The sequence below is a fragment of the Anas platyrhynchos genome, chromosome 10 (assembly GCF_047663525.1).
Source record: "Anas platyrhynchos isolate ZD024472 breed Pekin duck chromosome 10, IASCAAS_PekinDuck_T2T, whole genome shotgun sequence".
In the NCBI taxonomy this organism is placed as follows: Eukaryota; Metazoa; Chordata; class Aves; order Anseriformes; family Anatidae; genus Anas; species Anas platyrhynchos.
In genome coordinates this window covers 21,977,501-21,999,106 of record NC_092596.1, presented here as the reverse complement: position 1 = coordinate 21,999,106, position 21,606 = coordinate 21,977,501, and the positions used below count along the sequence as shown (strand labels likewise).

General features: G+C 42.6%; 1 protein-coding gene and 1 long non-coding RNA gene across 8 annotated transcripts in view; one reads left to right on the top strand and one right to left on the bottom strand.

Moving 5' to 3' along the window:
- Positions 1–5,078, top strand: part of DACH2 (dachshund family transcription factor 2) — a 286,945-nt gene extending 281,867 nt beyond the window's left edge. For both annotated transcript variants that reach the window (XM_072042891.1, XM_027464919.3), the window contains exon 12: positions 4,137–5,078. In XM_072042891.1, coding sequence (XP_071898992.1) covers positions 4,137–4,174 — 38 coding nt within the window. In that variant the 3' untranslated portion in view covers positions 4,175–5,078. The remainder of the gene's footprint in view (positions 1–4,136) is intronic.
- Positions 5,079–9,862: 4,784 nt separating this feature from the next.
- LOC106014542 (uncharacterized) overlaps positions 9,863–21,606 on the bottom strand; it is a 144,517-nt gene continuing 132,773 nt past the window's right edge. For all 6 annotated transcript variants that reach the window (XR_011811646.1, XR_011811649.1, XR_002398575.4 and 3 more), the window contains 3 exons: positions 18,725–18,840; positions 17,589–17,659; positions 9,863–10,156 (listed from right to left, as the gene is read on the bottom strand). This is a non-coding gene — a long non-coding RNA (uncharacterized lncRNA). The remainder of the gene's footprint in view (positions 10,157–17,588; positions 17,660–18,724; positions 18,841–21,606) is intronic.

Genomic DNA, 21,606 nt, shown 5'->3' with positions numbered 1-21,606 from the left:
AAACCTTCACAGAAAGAGACAAATGTTGATACTGTTACTAGAAGAAAGTGCAAGAGATGCATGTACACTCTGGACTAACAACTCAGGGAAGACAACCTCATCCAGAGGGGAATTACAATTATTAACACAGGCTCTGGCATACTGGGAGATTGTGAGCTCTTTACTCGTGTTATACATTGTGAAGGGGAAAAAAATCCTTTCTAAATGTCTTGCTTATTAAGCCAGTCATGCATTTCACTGTAGGCTGTAAAGCAGTATAACATGCACAGGGGGCTCATAAGCATATTTTAGTGTTAGGGAATATCATTTATACAGTTTTTATATTGTCAATATTACCCCTAGAGAATGAGATTAGGCTTTAAACTACTGTAAATCTACACTTTTGCTCACCTTTGTATAATTTCATTTTTTAATAGAATGAAGCTCACATAAATGAATATTTGATTAAGGGATAAACCTAATAAAAGAATACATTTATTGCACACAGATTTATTCAAATCTTTGCTATATAATACAGTAAAATGCTATAAAATGGTATGTAGCATGCAGTCAGCTACAATGTGGAGATAGTGAATATTCCTCAAAAAGATGAATTTGACAATACCACATTGTCATTCATGTATAAGTGGTAGCACGGGTGTTCCTAATACTTTAATTCCTCGTTGGTGGTTACTGCATGACGTTACCGCTACAGAGTTAAGTTTACTGCACAGCAACAAAAAATGTATTTTGATTTCTGGCAAACAATTGAGAGCCTTATAAAAAGGGAAATATTTAACTATGTACTTTCTGCTTACTAATTGCTAGTATCTGTGTGGCTTGACAACTGACATTTGCCTTCTCTCTTAACAGTTGTTACAGATTGAACTTTCCTTAAGAAATAAAGGGAGTAGGAATGAAAAATTGAAACTTGTTTCAGAGTTTAAGTTGTCAGTCCATTGGCCCACAGTAACCTCAATGACCACTCCTTACCTTAGTTTGAGGAATAAGTTTTAAAATAAAATATTAAAAAATATTAAAAAATAATATATATATTAGAAAACATTTAACTTTGGTTTTAGCTAGTTTTTAAGCTTCAGGTTTGGTATCATAAGCCAGGTAAATGATGTTACTCCAAATACTCCATAGCTTCTTTACAAATTCAAATCTCTTGCCGTAACTTCATCTTCATCAGCAAATACAAGTGAGATGACAGAAGCAGCCGAGGCAGGAGGACTTCCCATCACTTGGGGCAGTAAGGGAGGTGTGTGTGTGCATGCAAGAGAAAAACAAGGGGCTGGGCCAGGCAGCAGTAAACAAAACTGCTGCATTGGGGGGTTCCTCAAGCTAACTGAACTATACGGACTATATATAAGCTAATTGCACCTGATGAACTGTAACTATTTAAGTGTATAAAGACCAATAACCAACAGGTGGTTTTGTCGACCCAGCCATCCAGCTGAGCATTGTATCAGCTGCTTCACATCTTCCCCTCCCTGTAAATGTTTGAGAAGAACTGGCTGAATCTGTATTAATTTCAGTCTCCAAATATAATGTATTTGGCAGAGATTAAATACTCAAAGTATTTGTAAAGTATTGGGGGATAGAATCACAAAGAGTTATGTTTTAAATCCTATCATTTTATGTATCATTTCAAGTGGCTAAATAAAGATGTAGGGCTTTTTAACAATTGTGAGTGTGCTCCCTTAGATGAAAGATTATTTAATGGTTGTGAAACTTGTTTTTTATTATAAAATTAAATATAAATATTATAATATATAATGTTTTATATATTACAATATAAAATATAATATGTAAATATCATATATAAAAAGTTTGTAGGAAGGAAAAGAGGAAATTTCATCCTATCCTCCCTTACTGATTCCACTTCAATAAATCCACTCTTACTTTGAATGTACATGTGAACCCCTCCCCTCATCTTTGCAGAGAGTCCTTGTCACCAAAAGGAACATAAATGTGCACACATACGTGGTCTCTATCACTGTCTTGCCTGTACGAACATCAAGCATCAAACACAGTAGTAGAAAATGCAGCTGATGCCTAGTGAACACTTGAATAGTGAGTTATGTACCTAATTTCCGCTGATGTCTGTTGGTATTACACAGAGTTCTTCACTAAGCATGCCTGTAGATCCCACCCACTATAGGTAACTGGGCAAAAAGGCACTTTTGTGCATCTGGCTCCTGAGCCCAGACCCTCAAAGAGCATAGACTAGCGGGCATAAGATGCTCAGGGCCTGTAATGCAATGCTTTGGCTGCTTCTGTGCAGCATGCAGAACTGGTGTGTTAGTGACTCACAGGAAAGCACACTCAGCAGAATTTCAGCCTTTGGATTGCCGATAGAGTGTTTCTATGACTTTTTGAGGGCAAACATGTTGACCTGCAGATTTTGCCAGGGGCTACTTTATATTTTTATAAGTACAGCATTACTGTAGGCTAGATCACCTATAGCCTGCTATGGGAAAAAATTGTGTGCAACGTCCTAATAACCAGAAGTAGAAACACAAATCAAAACAAAAACACAACAATGTTCGGTATTTGTATTTCTGCTTACCCCCCTCCCCAGGCTTTAATATTTGCAACAATAAATCTTAAGACAATAATTTTAATCAGCCAAAGGTCTGAAACTAATTTTAGTCACTTCTTTGGAGGTTCCCAGGCTCCCAAACATTCCTTCGGATATCTTCTGTCCCTGGCTCTTCCGATCTTTATTCTTGTTTACATCCAAAATACATATTAAATCATCTCTGTTTGGAGAGCCTGAGCCTCCTTAAAACCATGAAACATTCAATTACTAATTAGCTGTTTCCTGTTCCTAATGAAGTGAACATGTCGGATTTGGATTAAAATTCAGCTACTGCTCTCCTCTGTTTATGGTTCCAGATGTTTTTGTTTTATCTAGGAGGTTACTTTGACAGCTACTGCTAAATGATAAATCACTCATATTATAGCTGAAATGCATTTTGAAATTGAAATGTGGCAAACTTTGAGATTGCTCCAAGGATCAGTGTCAGTTAGCAGGTCAATACTTGTTCTTTCCTTATGAGTGTTCAGTATTGGCATATGTAAAACAGTAATGGGATAGATGTCAACATTATACAAAATGCTTCTCAATATTATCATTTTGCTATCATCTTCAAAATCAGCACTTGTGGGTTTAGCTGGGTGAATTCGTGATTCATTGTATAATGAACAAGAATATGGATTCTTGTTAGCTTTAGTTTCTGTGGGCAATTTAATATTTATTTTTTCTCTGAGCGTAGAGTTGCTTAATGTGAAAAATCACATTTGATGGGTAGTGTAACTAGGAATATTTTGATAAAGGAAGTAAGTGGCTTTCTATTTATTTCCCTAAATAAAGAAAAATAATTTAAAAAGAAATGCGTAGGTTTCTGAACGAAAGAACAGTTTTCCAAAAAGCAGATATTCCATTTCATTTTTTAACACGGTGCAGTTTTATTTTAATGCACAGTTCTCTAGAAGGGGTTGCGCATGGAATGATGGCGTGCTGTAAAGCTGATGCCATGTTCCTCTGTCTTACGGAGGCATGTGATACAGCACAGGCTGCCCTCAGTTCAAAAACAAATGTCACAAAGGAGGGAAATGCAAATCAAAATATCTGCAGCCTCTGCTCAGCAACTGCCGGCTGGCTGGCACAGTTGGAAGTGAGTGGTTCGGGGCCCGGAGGCACTGGGGGCAGGTACTGAGCCACGCACAAAGCAGGGATAAGGATGACATCAGTTCTTGGAAAACTACTGTCACACGACCCTGGAAATATTTATTGGTGCAAGAAACTATTGTAAGTTTAGCCCAGCTGAGTGCCTGTACCTGTGCCATCGGGACCGAAGTACCAGAGCACTGAGACAGGCTCGTTTGCTCGTGTAACACAAACCTCACTTACCAAGGGCTTTGCAAGGCTTTGTCAGCAGGTGCCTGTTTTTCCAATGCTAAATGTTGTCGTAAACTCAGTTTATATCACTTGTAGATTTGATGATTTGCCTTGAGAAAAACAAAACAAAACAAACAAAAGCCCTCTACAAACAAATAAAGGAAACTCACTCAAGTTTCAAATAATTCTAAAATGTGTAACTCTGTAATTGACCTTTTTTCTTCTTCTTCATTTTTTTTCTCTCCAGAAAACAGAACATACATCAAACCTACTATTATGTACTGAAGGAAACACCTATTGTTGAAAAATGTATAATGATCACTATTTGAAGACTATATAGTTCATGAAAAACGTCCCTTCCAACCTTTGATGCCTTCAGTACTGTGTGAAGAACAGGATTTGTAGCATGAAACTTGAAGGACAATTTCAAGCAATTTACTGTTGCTGCATCGAAAACTGCCGTATTGTCATTAAGAAATATTGAGACTTTTTACAAGCTTACCATACCAAACCAAGCCTGTTGCAACAGATCATTTTTAGGTCCCCGGAGATAGAAAGGAGTTTTAGTATTTTTAAGCACATACAGGAATTATTCCCCGCCCCCCCCCCCCCCCCCCCCCCGCTCCGTTCCCCTCCCCCCAAAAGGAACTCTTTTTTGTTATTTTGTTTTTGGTTTTGTTTTTTTTTTCCTAAGGAGGTAGCTATTACTGTATAGCAATGGCACAATGATTTTAAGCCACGAAGGTCCTCACTGGCTGTACATCATACAAGTCCAGTTTATCACTGAAACTGTTCAACATGGAGCTGTTTCGATTGTGTTTATAAATTAAGCTTTGTTTACTGAAGCAGATACTCGATATATATTACGTTTTAAAAAGAAATGTGTGTACATTTTTTAAAAGAATGATGTAAAAATTGTCCTTTCATTAGATGACCAATTCAAAAGTGTGAGCTAAACCCTAATAGCTGACGTAATACAAGGATTATAATTGATGCTTTTTTATGCTCAGTTCAGCTTGGCTTTTGGTCTTTTAAGATGAAAAAATGAATATGCAGTAGAGTGTTAGATAATGGAAACTTTTAAGTATGGTTTCTCTGTTGTACCATATTAAGTTAAAGTACACATTCTTTGTTAAAAATGTTCTTGCTAAAAATACAGTATTAAAATTTTTTTGTTTGACTTTGGAAATCTTTTAAGATTTTTTTTTTGACTGTGAATTCCCATAGTTATTGTACTAATGCAAAACAATATTTTGCACTATTAAAAATACTTGAAGAAATTACTTAATAAAGAGGGTGGGTTGGTATCAAACATTTTCCTAATTATTTTATGTTGCAAATTCCAAACTTTGCAATTAACTGAAACATTCTATGATTCCTTTCACAAAATAGGTGACTGAAAGTTGGTTTGAGTCAAGTGGAATTAAGTAATCACCTGGTCACTCTCTACATTCATGGGTCAAAGGCACAACGCTTATAAACTCAAGTTTATATGTGCATGCTTAAATTTATATGCACTTACCCTGAATTAAATCACTATCAATTAAAGCAAAACAAACACCTTTAAATAGATCTATGGGGAATGTATTTCCTATAAATATGCATGCTACTATACATGTGTATACTGGTCAAAGTTCTATTTCTATCACTATTTTTTTCTATATGTCTTGTTTTAACAGACTTTACCTAACTTTAAAAGTGTAATTTCAAATCATTATGTAATAATACAACAGAAAGAAAATCATCTGTTTTTTCCTTCCTAAAAGAAACCTTTTAGCTTAACCTAGGTATTAGTTAAAGAAAACATGCTGGTCTCCAGTTTACAGGTGATCAAACTAATCAAACTAATTATCAGAATAGTTTACCACATCTTACAATGTACAAACATGGTTTATTCCATGTTAGTTGTATTGCAAGCATTCTAATAACTGCATTAATGACACTACCAGTGATTAAATGACCAAAAATTGAATGACATGAAGACAGTGCTGTGAACTGTGAGTGCTGCCACACTCTTAATAAAAGCTCATGAGTGAGTGTGCTGCAGCACCTGAAATTAAATTCTGTGATTACTTATTAATTTTAGTTTCTACTCCATCAGGACTATTTCTATAGACAGACCCTATTTCTATATCTTATTTTTTTAAAAAAGGACTTAAAACAGTCCTTGGGATACTGCAATGTTTCTGATGGATGGACTGAATGAACACTTGTATTGCTCTAAGGAATTGCAGATTTTGAAGATAGCTCTTTGACAAGTTCCCGCTATCTTGCATTTTTTAGAAAGATTTAAAGTAATTAAATATTTCAGTCTTTGAACTGTTAGCATTTTTTGCGTTTTTCTTTGGTCTCCATAAAAGCAATTTTAGCATTTTTTTTTTCCTTGAGTGGCTGATCTACATTTTTTAAAGCTGCATTGATGCCGGGTTGATGATTTCATTGATTTCTAATTTGCCCTTCCCAGAATAGTTTTAAATGTCAAAGTACTGGCAAATGAGATTTAGGGAACTGATAAACTTCAGAGACTGAATCTTTTGTTAAGTCCTTATTAGGTAGCCCCTGGTAAATATTGACAAACGATGCCTCTGAGGTTTTTTTACATTAAAAAAGTGGAGATGGCAAATTTTCTTTCTTTCACATTACTTCCTATCACCTCCTTGGTAATACCAGTGACATCCTCCTGCACAGGGCCCTAGCTGACAGGGCCGTTGCACCGACCCCAGGACTTCCACGTCGGTGTTTGGCCTGGTGCAGCCTGCCTGGGCTGTGGTTGCTGCTGTGAGGCCGCGTGCAGCTGAGGAGCTGCTCAGGCCACACCAGGCCCTCGTAGGCTGCAGCTCTGTAACATCCTTTGCACTGGACACGCAGAGGTCTGGGGAACAGGACCGACACAGCACGTGTCTTCTTGTCTTTCATGCAGTGTAAAATGCCTCAGTGTATACTTCGTCTGTTTCCAGGCATTGCAACTGAGCACATAAAGGGATGCAAGGAGGAAATTGCATTCATGTCCTATTTTCCAGGTCTCTCTTGTCATTAAAAGGTGGAATGAGATGGGGTTGTTTACTCAAAAACAAGATTAGGGGGAGAATTAATTGCCTTTTATATGTAGATACAAGCTGTAAAGAACAGGAAAGTAACTGTTCCCTGTCTGGTGTGGTTCTGTGTCCAGTACAGGCCAGCGTGTGCAGTTTTCAGCACACTGCTTTACCCCATGTGCTCATTGCTGCATGGTGATACAGAACAGCGAACACAGGAACACAAAGCTTAAATTCCTCATGGCCTTAATTTCACATCTGGCTACAGTGAGCACCCTCCTTTCTCATCCTGTCTTTTAAGCAGTGGAACAAGCTGAGCGGGGTTGTTCTGTGGGAACCACGTCCTCCAGCCAGGGGCAGAGCAAGCCCAGGGCAGGAAGAAATTCTGCCTTCACCACTCTCCTGCTTGCTGTGAGCTGAGCAGCCCCTGCTGGCTACAGCCACTGACCTGGCAGCCTGAGGGGCATTGCCAAGAGAGACTCTGCAAACGCCTGAAAGGAGCCTGGGCCTCGGCCGTGCCCATGCCATCATACCGTGGGCAGAGCAGGTGAGGCTGTGGGGCACAGGCTGGGGGACACTCAGGTGGCAGGGGGCTGCCCCCAGCATCCGCAGCTGCTGCGGTTCCCTACAAAGCAGCTCCTTGGTCGGGGATTGCCTCCGAGATGGCGTTGTGCCAAGGACGGTGGTAGCTGGGCACAAGGTGATCTGGGCTAAATGCAGGCAAGTTAATGGACGATGTATTCCAGCAATTTTATGAATCCTGTGCAATGCGGACTGCTATCATAATAAACTAACGGAATCAATAGTGACCAATCTCAATTTAAAATCTCGATCTATAGTACTACACAGCGAGAACACTCTCCGTTATAAATGCATGGCAGTGCATTAAAAGCTGAATGCTGGCTTAAGTAATTGCTATCTACAAGTGGCCCATTAATATATTTATTTACAAAATATTTCTGGTAACATGACAAAATGTGGGCTAACCCAAATTGTTACACATTTCCTTCATAGCCTCAGCCGAGCTCCACAACCACTGCTGTGTGTCTGGGCACTGGGCTCCACATGAGCACACCCAAGTCCTGCTGGCCCCAGGCTGGGGCTCCGTTACCTCTGGCAGCAGTCCTGACCCCCGGGCTTCCTGCTGCTCTCCCACTTCTTCTTCCTGCCGCTGCACCGCAGCATCCTGCCCGTGCTCCTGTCCCCTGCTGCCATGGGGATGCATGGAGAGGGAAAGGGATTTGCAGGGTGTTTTGCCATTAATTTTTTTTTAAAGCCAGGCCATGTGCTGTAATTATTTGTTATGTGTACCACAAATGTTTAGGGCCTTGTAAAAATCACCGTTAAGAAAAGAATTGACTTTAGTTCTGTCTGCAAATAAGGGCATCTTTGACTGCTTGAAGTTGGGACAAAAGGAGAGGAAAAACAAGTATTTTTAAAATTCTGACTCTATAGATGACTTACAAATTGCTACACTTTTACACTCGTACCTCAAAAAATAAACTGAAATGAATGAATTCTGTGTCAGTACAGCACAAACACTGCGACTTGTTCCCTTTCTATCGTCCACTTCTGCTTCTGTTTGCCAGCTAACACTGTGCTTAATAGATCATCTTTTGCATGAAAATTGGAGTGTGGCAATCTAAGGAAGGGAAAAAAATCTTGCTGGAGATCATTTTTTAAAATAAAGAAGTACTAGTATTTTGAATTCCATTTAGCAGTATGGTAAGATTCTACTATATCTTCATTATGTGACTGTTGACATAATCCAAAATTATGAATATGAACACAGAATTATATATTAAAATGCTCTTATGATAACCAATACCAAAAAAAAAAAGGGGGGGGGGGGGCGTGGATCTTTTATAGTACTTCAACTTTTTAGACGCATTGGGGCTTTCTTTGAAAATACATGCATCAGTTGCACAAAAGTTACGCTGGAATGTGTATTCACTGAGTAGTGGATCCCTTTCACTATGTAACAGCTCTTTGCTTTGGCTGTCTACAAGAGGGGTTAGCTGTGGAAAAAGGAAAAGTTTTTGCTGTCCCTGAAATATAATTGCTCTTCATGGTGTTTCAAAGTTATAATGGACTTCACAGCTTGCTGGTGTGCTCTCTGTGACGAGTGTACCTGCCCAGCTAATTGCAGATCTTACCTCTAAGACAAATCCAGCTCTATGAAGAAACAGTGTGTAAAATGTGAAGTGTTAAAAAACAAGCGTGATTGGATAAGGCTATGCATATACCTGCTGTTCCCAATAACAGAGTAAATGTCCAATATTTGGGAATAACTTGGTGTGATCAGAGGGATGGTGGAGACAAAACATCTAGAGAAATGGTAAGTTCATTTCGAGCTATACAAAACCGGCAAATCTCTAATTTCCTATTCTGTCCTCCAGTCAGCCTAACTGATGTACACATAGTTAGTTTTCATAAAGGTCTGAAATAAGACTATGTGTGGAAGTTAGTCATTTTGAATTGTTGGGTGAATGCATGGTTTCTTCCTAACAAAGTCTGCATTACAGTTCTTTCATAATAAATATTGCAATGCAGAATCTCTTGGAGTACTGAGTGCTCTCCGAGCATGCAGCCACACATAAACACAGCGTGTTGATTGTTATGTGTGCACACACACCACAGTATCACACTCATGTGTGCATGGCACCAGAACGCAGAAGACCTTGGGAGGCAGAGCAGTGCTGGGGACCAAAGCACGTTGCCCACCCGGCATTGGGGGCTGCACACAGGCAGCCAGCAGAGCCCACGCCGGTCTCATTGCAGCACCTCGCCTTGGTCTCAAATCTTTGTCTTATGACTGAAAGGACACAGGCCAAAAATGAATGTGCCACCCGCTCCCCCAAAGTGGCCAAATACAAAGGAAAAAATCTTTATTTTATTTTTTTTTATTTTCATGAAATAATGAATTTGTTGAGAAGACAGAATAAACAGAAACAAAGAATAAACTTTAACCTTGTTTCACTGTGTATGAAGAGGAAATACCTGTTTCATGTTTCCCCTGTTGATTCCTGCCATTAGTTGAAGTCTGTTTATTCCCAGAGCTGTGCTGCCATCAGTTGATGATGCTGGGGCACTTACAGAGAGGTTTTGGCAGGAAAAATGTTTTATCATTCTTAGTATTACAAAACACAATGTTTTTCTTAGTAGACCAGTCCAAAGCATTGCCATTTAAATTGTTGCATTCTCTCCCTTGGCGTCAGATGGGAAAAAAAATCTAGAAGTAGGAAAACAGACCAAAAAAAAAAAAGCTAGTAACCTAGCTAAACACCTTATTGTCCCGATTGGACTGTTGTTTTTTTGTTTGTTTGTTCTTGTTTGTTTTTTGTTTGTTTGTTTGTTTAATAGTTCTACAGAACCGATGAAGACAGGAACTGTAACCAGAGATTTTTGGTGTCAGATCAGTACTTTGCATTTTATGTGATCATTTACACCTGTTCAAGTATTTGATAGCATTTGACAGCTGATTTATTAGCATTTGACACCCATATTATGCATGTTGAAATGACTCTACAATGTGCAAAGCAGTGGAAAAATCACTGATTCCTTTCATAGCTTTTTCCTGGTAGTTTGATAACGAGATTACATTCCAAAGGAACAAATGAATTCCTCACACCCTTATTGTAATTCTTTATTTCTTCTAATATTTATTATGTTCCGCTCACATTAACTTGGAGAAAAAAAAAAAAAAAAAAGAAAGGCAGTTGTGTTTAATTCACAGACACTGGCTCTGAAACCAAATCAAAACCAGACCATGCTCATAATATTGCAAGGAGTCACAGAAAAATGAGAAGTCTGCTATAGTGATGCCATTTGCCGAGGCGATCGGCTCCGGGGCAGACGCGTTCTGCGGCGGAGCGGGGGATCGGGCCAGGCAGGGCTAACTTTCCGGCATCGAGCCGACTTCAGGGAGCCGCCAGGAGCCGGCAGCCCTCGTGCGGGACGCTGACGAGGCGAAGGCGGAGCCAGCAGCGACAGCGGCGGGCTATTTAAACCGGGCGCCACCGCCATTTCACTGCCATTTGCCGAGGCGATCGGCTCCGGGGCAGACGCGTTCTGCGGCGGAGCGGGGGATCGGGCCAGGCAGGGCTAACTTTCCGGCATCGAGCCGACTTCAGGGAGCCGCCAGGAGCCGGCAGCCCTCGTGCGGGACGCTGACGAGGCGAAGGCGGAGCCAGCAGCGACAGCGGCGGGCTATTTAAACCGGGCGCCACCGCCATTTCACTGCCATTTGCCGAGGCGATCGGCTCCGGGGCAGACGCGTTCTGCGGCGGAGCGGGGGATCGGGCCAGGCAGGGCTAACTTTCCGGCATCGAGCCGACTTCAGGGAGCCGCCAGGAGCCGGCAGCCCTCGTGCGGGACGCTGACGAGGCGAAGGCGGAGCCAGCAGCGTCCCCTCCCCGGCCGTTCAAAAGCAGCCCCTAGGGAGCGCGAGCGACCAGGAGCGCGGCGAACAGGACGGGCAAACAGGGCGTGGCGCGGCAGTTAGCGCGGCAGTTCGCGCAGGCAGGGCGAGCAGGAAGGGCGGAGAGCAACACCCTCCCACACGAGCACCTGTTAACGACAGTCGTTAGCAAGGTGATAATGGTCTCCACCAGGCACGGAGCGCTCTGCAGGAGGTCGGTACACACCCAGACCGACTGCCTGTTAAGGAATGCAGCGGTTCAGGTCAACGGATGCAGGGAGTGTCAGAGCCTGCTGCTGCCATCAACGGGAGGCAGGGACGCTGCGTGTGTGAGGTGTGAGCAGGTGGAGGACCTGGTCCGCATGGTGGCGGAGCTCAAGGAGGAGGTGGAGAGGCTGAGGGCCATCAGGGAGTGTGAGCGGGAGATTGACTTCTGGAGCAACTCCCTGCAGGGCATCAAGGAGAGGTACCGGGGTGAGACACCCCAAACGGGGGTGGACCCCTTGCCCTGTCGCCGTCGGGCTGAGGGAGGGGATCTGGGAGCTGAAGAGGAGTGGAGACAGGTCCCTGTGGGACGTGGCAGGCGATGCCCTCCCCCTCCGGCCCCACCTTCCCAGGTGCCCATACAAAACAGGTTTGAGGCCCTGGAGATTGAGAGACCGGTAGCTGAGGAAGAGATAGAAAGTGTTCCCAGGAGGATGCCTAGGGCGAGGAGGTCGACTCCACGCATCAGAACTGCCTCCACCAAGAAAGAAAGAAGGGTGATTGTCGTGGGAGACTCTGTCCTTAGGGGGACAGAGGGCCCTATTTGTCGGCCTGACCCTACCCGTAGGGAAGTCTGCTGCCTCCCTGGGGCCAGGGTCAGGGACGTGGCCAGGAAGCTCCCCAACCTGGTGCGCCCCTCTGATTATTATCCGCTCCTTATAATCCAGGCGGGCACTGATGACATTGACAACAGAAGCCTGAAGGCTATCAAAAGAGACTTTAGGGGACTGGGACGGTTAGTGGACGGAGCAGGAGTGCAAGTAGTTTTTTCGTCCGTCCCTACGTTGACAGGGAGGGGTACGGAGAGGACAACGAAAGCCCACCTGTTAAACACGTGGCTCCGGGGCTGGTGCCTACGCAGAAATCTTGGGTTTTTCGACCATGGGGCAGTTTACTCAGCACCTGGTCTGGTGGCCGTAGACGGGTCCCTATCCTTTAGGGGAAAAAGGATCCTGGGCCAGGAGCTGGCGGGGCTCATTGATAGGGCTTTAAACTAGGTAAGAAGGGGGATGGGGCTGGAGCGAGGACTGTTGGGGCTGTACCAGGGGGAGCAGTGGCGAGGCCGGAGGATAAGGTAAAGGCCCAGCTGAAGTGCATCTACACCAATGCACGCAGCATGGGTAACAAACAGGAGGAGCTGGAAGCCATCGTGCAGCGGGCAGGCTACGACTTGGTTGCCATCACGGAAACGTGGTGGGACCAGTCTCATGACTGGAGTGCTGCGATGCCTGGCTACAGGCTCTTCAGAAGGGACAGGCAGCATGGAAGGGGTGGCGGTGTGGCTCTCTATATTAGAGAGTCTTTCGATGTTGTAGAACTCGAGGCTAGGAATGACAAGATCGAGTCCCTTTGGGTTAGGATCGGCAGGGACAACAAGGCTAGTGTCCTGGTCGGGGTCTGCTATAGACCGCCGAGCCAGGATGAGGAGACGGATGAGGAGTTCTACAGGCAGCTGACAGAAGTTGCGAAATCGTCGGCGCTTGTACTCGTGGGGGACTTCAACTTCCCTGATATATCCTGGAAGCACAACACAGCCCAGAGGAAGCAGTCTAGGAGGTTTCTGGAGAAAGTGGAAGATAGCTTCCTGACGCAGCTGATTAGTGAACCTACCAGGGGTGGTGCCCTGCTAGACCTTCTCTTCACAAACAGAGAAGGACTGGTGGAGGATGTGATTGTCGGGAACAGTCTTGGGCAGAGTGACCACGAAATGGTGGAGTTCTCTATTCTTGGCGGGGCCAGGAAGGGAACCAGTAAAACCACTGTATTGGACTTTCGGAGGGCTGACTTTAGGCTGCTCAGGACACTGGTTGGTGGAGTCCCATGGGAGGCGGTTCTGAAGGGCAGAGGGGTTCAGGAAGGCTGGGTGCTATTCAAGAGGCAAATCCTAATGGCACAGGAGCGGTCTATCCCCATGTGCCCTAAGATGAGCCAGCGGGGAAGACGACCAGCCTGGCTCAACAGAGAATTGTGGCTTGAGCTTAGGAGGAAAAAGAGGGTTTATAATCTTTGGAAAATTGGGCAGGCCACTAGGGAGGACTATAAGGATGTAGCGAGGCTGTGCAGGGACAAAATTAGGAAGGCCAAAGCTCATCTGGAGCTCAAGCTGGCTACTGCCGTTAAAGATAACAAAAAACGCTTTTATAAATACATCAACACAAAAAGGAGGACTAAGGAGAATCTCCATCCTTTACTGGATGCAGGGGGAAACTTAGTTACAAGAGATGAGGAAAAGGCGGAGGTGCTCAATGCCTTCTTTGCCTCAGTCTTTAGTGGTAAAACTGGTTGCTCTCTGGATACCCAGTACCCAGAACTGGTGGAAGGGGACGGGGAGCAGGATGTGGCCCTCACCATCCACGAAGAACTGGTTGGTGACCTGCTACGGCACTTGGATGTGCACAAGTCGATGGGGCCGGATGGGATCCACCCAAGGGTACTGAGAGAACTGGCAGAGGAGCTGGCCAAGCCTCTATCCATCATTTATCAGCAGTCCTGGCTATCGGGGGAGGTCCCAGCTGACTGGCGGCTAGCAAACGTGACGCCCATCTACAAGAAGGGCCGGAGGGCAGACCCGGGGAACTACAGGCCTGTCAGTTTGACCTCAGTACCAGGGAAGCTCATGGAGCAGATCCTCTTGGGAGTCATCATGCGGCACTTGCAGGGCAAGCAGGCGATCAGGCCCAGTCAGCATGGGTTTATGGAAGGCAGATCCTGCTTGACGAACCTGATCTCCTTCTACGACAAAGTGACGCGCTGGGTGGACGAGGGAAAGGCTGTGGACGTGGTCTACCTTGACTTCAGCAAGGCTTTTGACACCGTTTCCCACAGCATTCTCCTCAAGAAACTGGCTACTCTTGGCTTGGACTGGCGCACGCTTCGTTGGGTTAGAAACTGGCTGGATAGCCGGGCCCAGAGAGTTGTGGTGAATGGAGCCAAGTCCAGTTGGAGGCCAGTCACTAGTGGCGTCCCCCAGGGCTCGGTGCTGGGGCCGGTCCTCTTTAACATCTTCATCAATGATCTGGATGAGGGCATTGAGTGCACCCTCAGTAAGTTTGCAGATGACACCAAGCTAGGTGCGTGTGTCGATCTGCTTGAGGGTAGGAAGGCTCTGCAGGAGGATCTGGATAGGCTGCACCGATGGGCTGAGGTCAACTGTATGAAGTTTAACAAGGCCAAGTGCCGGGTCCTGCACCTGGGGCGCAATAACCCCAAGAAGAGCTACAGGCTGGGAGAGGAATGGCTGGAGAGCTGCCAGGCAGAGAAGGACCTGGGAGTGATGGTGGACAGTCGGCTGAATATGAGCCAGCAGTGTGCTCAGGTGGCCAAGAAGGCCAACGGCATCCTGGCTTGTATCAGAAACACTGTGACCAGCAGGGCTAGGGAGGTGATTGTCCCCCTGTACTCGGCTCTGGTGAGGCCGCACCTCGAGTACTGTGTTCAGTTCTGGGCCCCTCGCTACAAGAAGGACATCGAGGTGCTTGAGCGGGTCCAGAGAAGGGCGACGAAGCTGGTGAGGGGCCTGGAGAGCAAGTCCTATGAGGAGCGGCTGAAGGAGCTGGGCTTGTTCAGCCTAGAGAAAAGGAGGCTCAGGGGTGACCTTATCACTCTGTATAAGTATATTAAAGGAGGCTCTAGCGAGATGGGGGTTGGCCTGTTCTCCCATGTGCCTGGTGACAGGACGAGGGGGAATGGGCTAAAGTTGCGCCAGGGGAGTTTTAGGTTAGATGTTAGGAAGAATTTCTTTACTGAAAGGGTTGTTAGACATTGGAACAGGCTGCCCAGGGAGGTGGTTGAGTCACCATCCCTGGAAGTCTTCAAAAGACGTTTAGATGTAGAACTTAGGGATATGGTTTAGTGGGGACTGTTAGTGTTAGGTCAGAGGTTGGACTCGATGATCTTGAGGTCTCTTCCAACCTAGAGATTCTGTGATTCTGTGATTCTGTGATTCTGTGAACACTGCAGGACTAAGACTCTTGATTTATAACAGAGCTGGTAAGTAAATTGCATATTTTTGATAGTTAATAGTTTTTCAAATAAACAGAAATTTTCAACAAATGAAAGTTCTATTTTAGCTGAAATTATTTGTGGCTTCTTCAAAGAAAACCTCCAAGAAACCCTAAGGCCTTGGTATCTCTCTTACACTGTTCTGGGGAATAGGTAGAAACATACTCTGTTCAGAATAAACACGAGAAAGAAGGGATGGATCAGTTTAATACCTTCTGGAATGTGGTGGGCTTCTCAGTTCTAGAATTATTAAAATAGTTGGGGGGGGGAGCGGTAGGGAAGAGGGGAATGTCAGCAATATCATGTATAAGCATAAAAAATTAGAGATCTGTTTTTAAAAAGAATAAAAAAACCTTCCCTACCCCAGGAAATCAAGCCCAGAAAGAAAGATCATGAACACATTCAAAAGATGATAGTCTAAATGATGCTATACATTTGTCAACCATGCGATTATTTGAAATGTAATTGCCAATGTTGTGTTGACAGGATGTGATAGCTTAATGAAAATGACACTGTTTGCTCATCTGGTACCAGCCCAACCTCAAAAAGAAAAGCCTCTCGGATTTTGCACATCACAGTGGCTTTTCCAGCTAAAATGATGTGGTAGCTAGTGTAGCATGAATAAGTTAAGTATCTGTGAAGTTCATGGACTGGTGAAGAGGGAGGGCGAATTTGCCGAGCTCTGAATTACTGACAGACTGAATGACCCATGTCTAGTCTTGTCACGTTACTTTACATTACACATCGTAACATAATCCAGCGGAACATAACCTGGGAAAAAAAATTACTTCAGCACTAGATTGCAAGATTTTCAAGGTTACGAGTGTTTGATTGTCACGGGGCCCACATTTTTGAGATCAATTGTAGTGGCCTTTCACTGGCACCTATTGATAAGGTGAAGAAAGCAGCTGCTAGCTTTACTGTCACTCAGAATTAAGCTCTTCCATATTTACCAGTGTGCATCTTTTGGCCTACAAAACCTACAGAGAAGTCAAAGCTCCTAACGCTCATCACAGCTGCCCCTGTCTGCGCCCACTTATGCTGATTTCAGTTCCTTGCTCTGCTCAGCCCACCTACCCAATTTTTACAAATGGAAGTGTGAGGTGGGGGGAGAGAAACAGGCCCAAACAGCTATTTATGCATCTGGTACCCAGTAAAAGGAGCGAGGGGAAAAGAGGTATCGTTTGCTGAAGTCTCAGAGAAGCACTGTTTCCCACAGACAGCAGATTCAGTGGAGTGCACCTCGACACGTCAGGTTTTACAGCTATGATTTAGAAACAGAGAAATGACCAGCAGTTACTACTGATGGGATCTAACTGCTTAAGCATTTTGAAAATTAAAGATTGAAAGATAATGAAGATAACATCAGCTGCTGCAAATGGGCTCTGTCTCTTTTGGGCTTAAGTTTTATTAGGAATTTGAACATGACATCCCTTCCTGATGTACACATCCCCAGCCCATTAATGTCAATGAGAGTTATGCTTACGTGGCAGAGAGAGCAGATCTTTAGTTGTATATGTCCAGGGTCCATCTCACAGCCTCACTGCCTGTGACTTGCTCAAATAATGACATGCTAACAAGGATTTACTTTGTGTGCTGTATTTCTATAAAAGTCATATTTTAAATGGCATAATGGATTAATATTTACTTAACAGCTTTTGCATTATTTATCACTTAACGTCTATCTTATAGTCTTATAAAATAGAAATATAGAAATATTTACTCAGTCCTCATGCACACAGTTTATTCTATCTAGAGCTGTAGCCAGCTCTATTAATTGTGCTGGTTTTCAGCTAGATGCTGAAATTAGAAAAGGAAAGTGATTGTTGATAAACTTAGTTATGTGATAAAAAAAAAAAAAAAAAAAAGTTTGCACGTACTCCTGTCCCCATTTTACTGCATCCCCCTGCTTCCACCCCTGTTTCCTCTGCCAGTTGTGGGAGGATAAGTGTATACGTGTGCATAACAACAAGATTACCTCAAGCTCATTACTGTCCACTGATAGGGTCCTGTTGTAAAAACTTTTGATGAATAGTCAGCATCTAATTCCTGAGTAATAATAATAATAAAAAAAATCAACAAAGTTACTCGCAATCATTATTCCAAATGGAAAAATTAATTGTAAATAACTGGAAGTCAATTAAGGCTGGGTTCTGCCGGGTAATGCAAATCTTTTATAGTTTTGTTTCAGTTAACTGCCTCATTAATGATTTATAGATGTGTATACAGCTGTGGGAACCATAGCATTATCTAATGCACTCAGAGAATAATTACATATGAAAAGAACTATGCAGCTCAAGGGAAAAACTCAGAAATTACTTACTGCCTGAACTTCAACCATATTAAGATGCAAAGTATTTAGAAACAGACTGTGATGTTTTATCTTATTTTTGAGGTTTTATATTCCTTTTAAAAAGGGAAAATAATTCTTCCTAAAAAATATTTGTATACTTCAGTATTATACATTACGCAAAACATCAGGACTTCTCAAGCTGAGAATGTAAGCCATTTATTTATTATTTAAAAGCCGAAGTTATAAAACATTCCTATTCCCTTTGTGCATCTGTTATATAGGAGAAAAAGACATTTCTACAGTTAAACAATTCATAGGCATAAGCATACGTCTCCCTGATTTACACAGAGCCAGAAGTGATTTTGGAAAGACTCCAGGAGTCATTTTCATGGATACACACATATCTTGGGAGTTGTTCTTTGGTGACACCATTGTTTGAGGTTACTTTTGTTTCTTTTTGTAAAATACTCTTTTCACTTCTGAGACTTACTTCACTTCTAATAGGGCACTAGATCTGAGGTTTGTACAATTTAGTGCTTATTTCTTATGAACTCTAACACAGTAATAAGCTGCTGTTGGACTCTTGGAAGCACCACTGAGGATCCCTTCCTTTTAAGCCTCCTCTTTTTAATTAAATCTAAGAAGGTCAAGGTCTTTCCCACAAAAATCAGGCATTTCACAACCAGAACCTTCCCGAAAATTTTGCATGTAGTTGGTTCTGTAAAACTCCAGATCCTCAGCCCAAAGCTTCTGGCATTGCTATGAGCTAATTCACTGTTGCATGGCAGTGGAAAGAGGACAGAAAAGAAGAAAGCCCTCACCCTTGGTTCTCTGCCTCCCAAAAGCATCATTTATCTCCAGGACTGAAGGAAATCACCATCCCATGCTACTGGCCATAAAGTGAATCCACGAAAATAAGGGCAACTGTGGTCAGCTCCTGTGAGAGAAAAATGTACATTTAATCATTAATGCCACAAAGAAAATGACCAGAAAATTACTATTTGGCATTAAATACAAGAACTGAGCGCTACCAAGTGAAAGTATCAGGTATCAGGGTAAAGCAAGAGAAGGAAGCAATCCTTTCTGATGGAGAGCTATTGATAGCCTGCATCCAATCAGAGTGATTTCACAAATTCAGGCAAGGAAAAAAAAAGCAAAAGCTGTCTAGGGTGATTAAGCACACAGATACAGCCTTTGGCTTAAATGTCCTCATGGATTTCTAGGCTCAGACATATGTAGCCTTGATGTTGATCCTACTTTTCCTTTGTCATACTCCAGGGGAGATGCCCTTTGGTTTCACCCGATATGGCGAGTCTCCTCTTCTGCCATCCCTCTTTGTACACGTTATCTCAGTGCAACTATCATAGCTCTGTACATTAAGTTTTCATGAACAGTAGCTGGGAATCTTTATGGCCATTTCCTAATTGATATTGGAAAACACAGTTATGGAAAAAGAGTGTGGTAACATATTTGGCAAACGATCTTCTAAATAGCAAAATCATTTACTAATTGCTCTTGTTTAACTATAGTTTATCACACACTGCATTGCGAATTGAAAAGAGTTGAATACAGCCTTAATTCTGGTTTTAATATACTCTATCATCAAAAGGATAAAATAAAGGCACATCGTTATGATTTAATGTATGGGGGAAGGGTGGCAGAAAAGCCTTCCAGTCCAAATCTCCCAGCTATTCACCAAGCCTCTGTCAGATTTGAGTTTCATAAAGATGCCCAGAGACAAAAATAATAATGTGCATCAAATTTAAATCTTAGAACTTTCTCCCACCAGAGAAAAACAGGAACACTGAATTATAAACTGGAAGCAATGTTTTAGTGTGAATTGCTTTACCATCTGAAATTTACCTTAGAGACATTATTGCTATGCGTAGTAACTCTGCTGCTCAGTACCTTTTTCTTTGCGCTGCCCCATGCTCAAGTTTTGTAGATGAGATATAAGAACGAGCTAAAAGCCACAAACACCATGGTGGCAAAGGGGACATAAGAGGAATGGAAGAGTCACACAAGACCCCATGGGCATCCCCATCCCACCCACTGGCCAATGGAAGATGCACAGTTCACAAGATGACAAACTCATTCTATTTGCAGGCGTAGCTTGCTTTCTCATCTGTTTGTTTCCTAATCTGATCAGTTCTCACAACTGAAAAATTACGGCCAAATAAGCATTTATTTTGTTTCCACTGTACATTCTTCATGTGAAAATTTTATAAATCAGACATGAAAGTCATTCACTTCAGTTTGAAATCTGATGTTGCAAAGGTTCAATATGGGAATAAATAAATAATTAAATAAATTCTGATCCATTATATTTACTAACATTCCAATTATGCCTTTCCATTTTATACAATTCTGGGGGAAGGAAGGGGAAATGACATGTATTTATCAATGTGGTATTATGCTTTCTTCTGCCTCTATGCCTTTGGCAGTAACTTTAGAAGATGAATGCCAAACAAAACCAGCTAATAACTCAAGAGCTATTATTCTGATTTACAGACACCCTGAAGGAGAGCAGCCTCGGTGATCATTTCTCCTCCTGGATCAAATTTTTGAAGTGTTCTAGTTGGATCAGTGTTTGCACAAGAAATGCTGCCCCTCAATTCTCACGATGTCTGCTGGCTGTCCTGTCCTTCCAGGGGGGTACAGAGCGTACAACAAATACATGCAGTGAGGCCAACCTGGAGGGTTTTCAGAAATCCAAGCACAGAAAGAAAATTCAGAGAAGGCAGTACTGTTATTGAAAATCTGTGTTTAAAAAGGGCAGTGTCTTAGGCTACGGCAGCTGTAATTGCCAGAAACAGGTGACATTCGAAGTCCATCCTTTCCACAGGACTGTTACTGTTTACAGGGAGGAGTCTGCAGAAGCAGTTGCATTTCTGGTCTGCAATTTCAAATTATAAAAGCTTTGCAAGCAGAAAATCAGTATGAATAAGCTGCAAATAAATAATAAGATAATGATAAATAATATTAGGACTGGTGTATAGAGGTGCTGGCAAAGAATAAAGAAATGGTGTAAACTGACTTGCCTAAAAGCTGATGAGGATGGGCAGCTGAAGGAGGTTAAAATTAGGTGTAATTAATGGTAAATAACATATATTCACAATAAATTAACACAATTGTTTACTATTTCCTAATCAGAATAGTTTTCACAGATAGATACCCATTCATACACATTTAAAAAAATAATTTGGGAACCATAAATGTGATTTATCCTTCAAGTTATGCTTCATGCATTTTTTAAATTGACTATGAGTATGTGTGTGCGTGAGAGACATTTCTCACCATTGTTCCATGGATTGCCACTAGAGTTTCTGGAGCCCAGAGTAATACTTGGAAATTCATAAACACCATGACCTCATTTGAAGAGCACCTAAAAAATGCACTTACTTTTATTATTTAGCTGTACCCAATTTAACTTTACATGTGATAGATAATTTTGAAAATGACATATGCAGTTTCTTAGCCCTTTGGATGGTGAAAGGATGGTTTTCCATCCTTCCTAGAACTGTTACTCTTTCTTGATGCAGTAATACACAAACAGGTAGTACAGAGACAACACTAATAATGTGTCCTGTAACAATAATTCCACAGTCCTAATTTATGCTATAAAAGCAATGCATATAGATTTTATAGTTAGTACTGATATAAAAAATACTGGTATAGCCTAAAATTTTAAGTGCACTAAGCT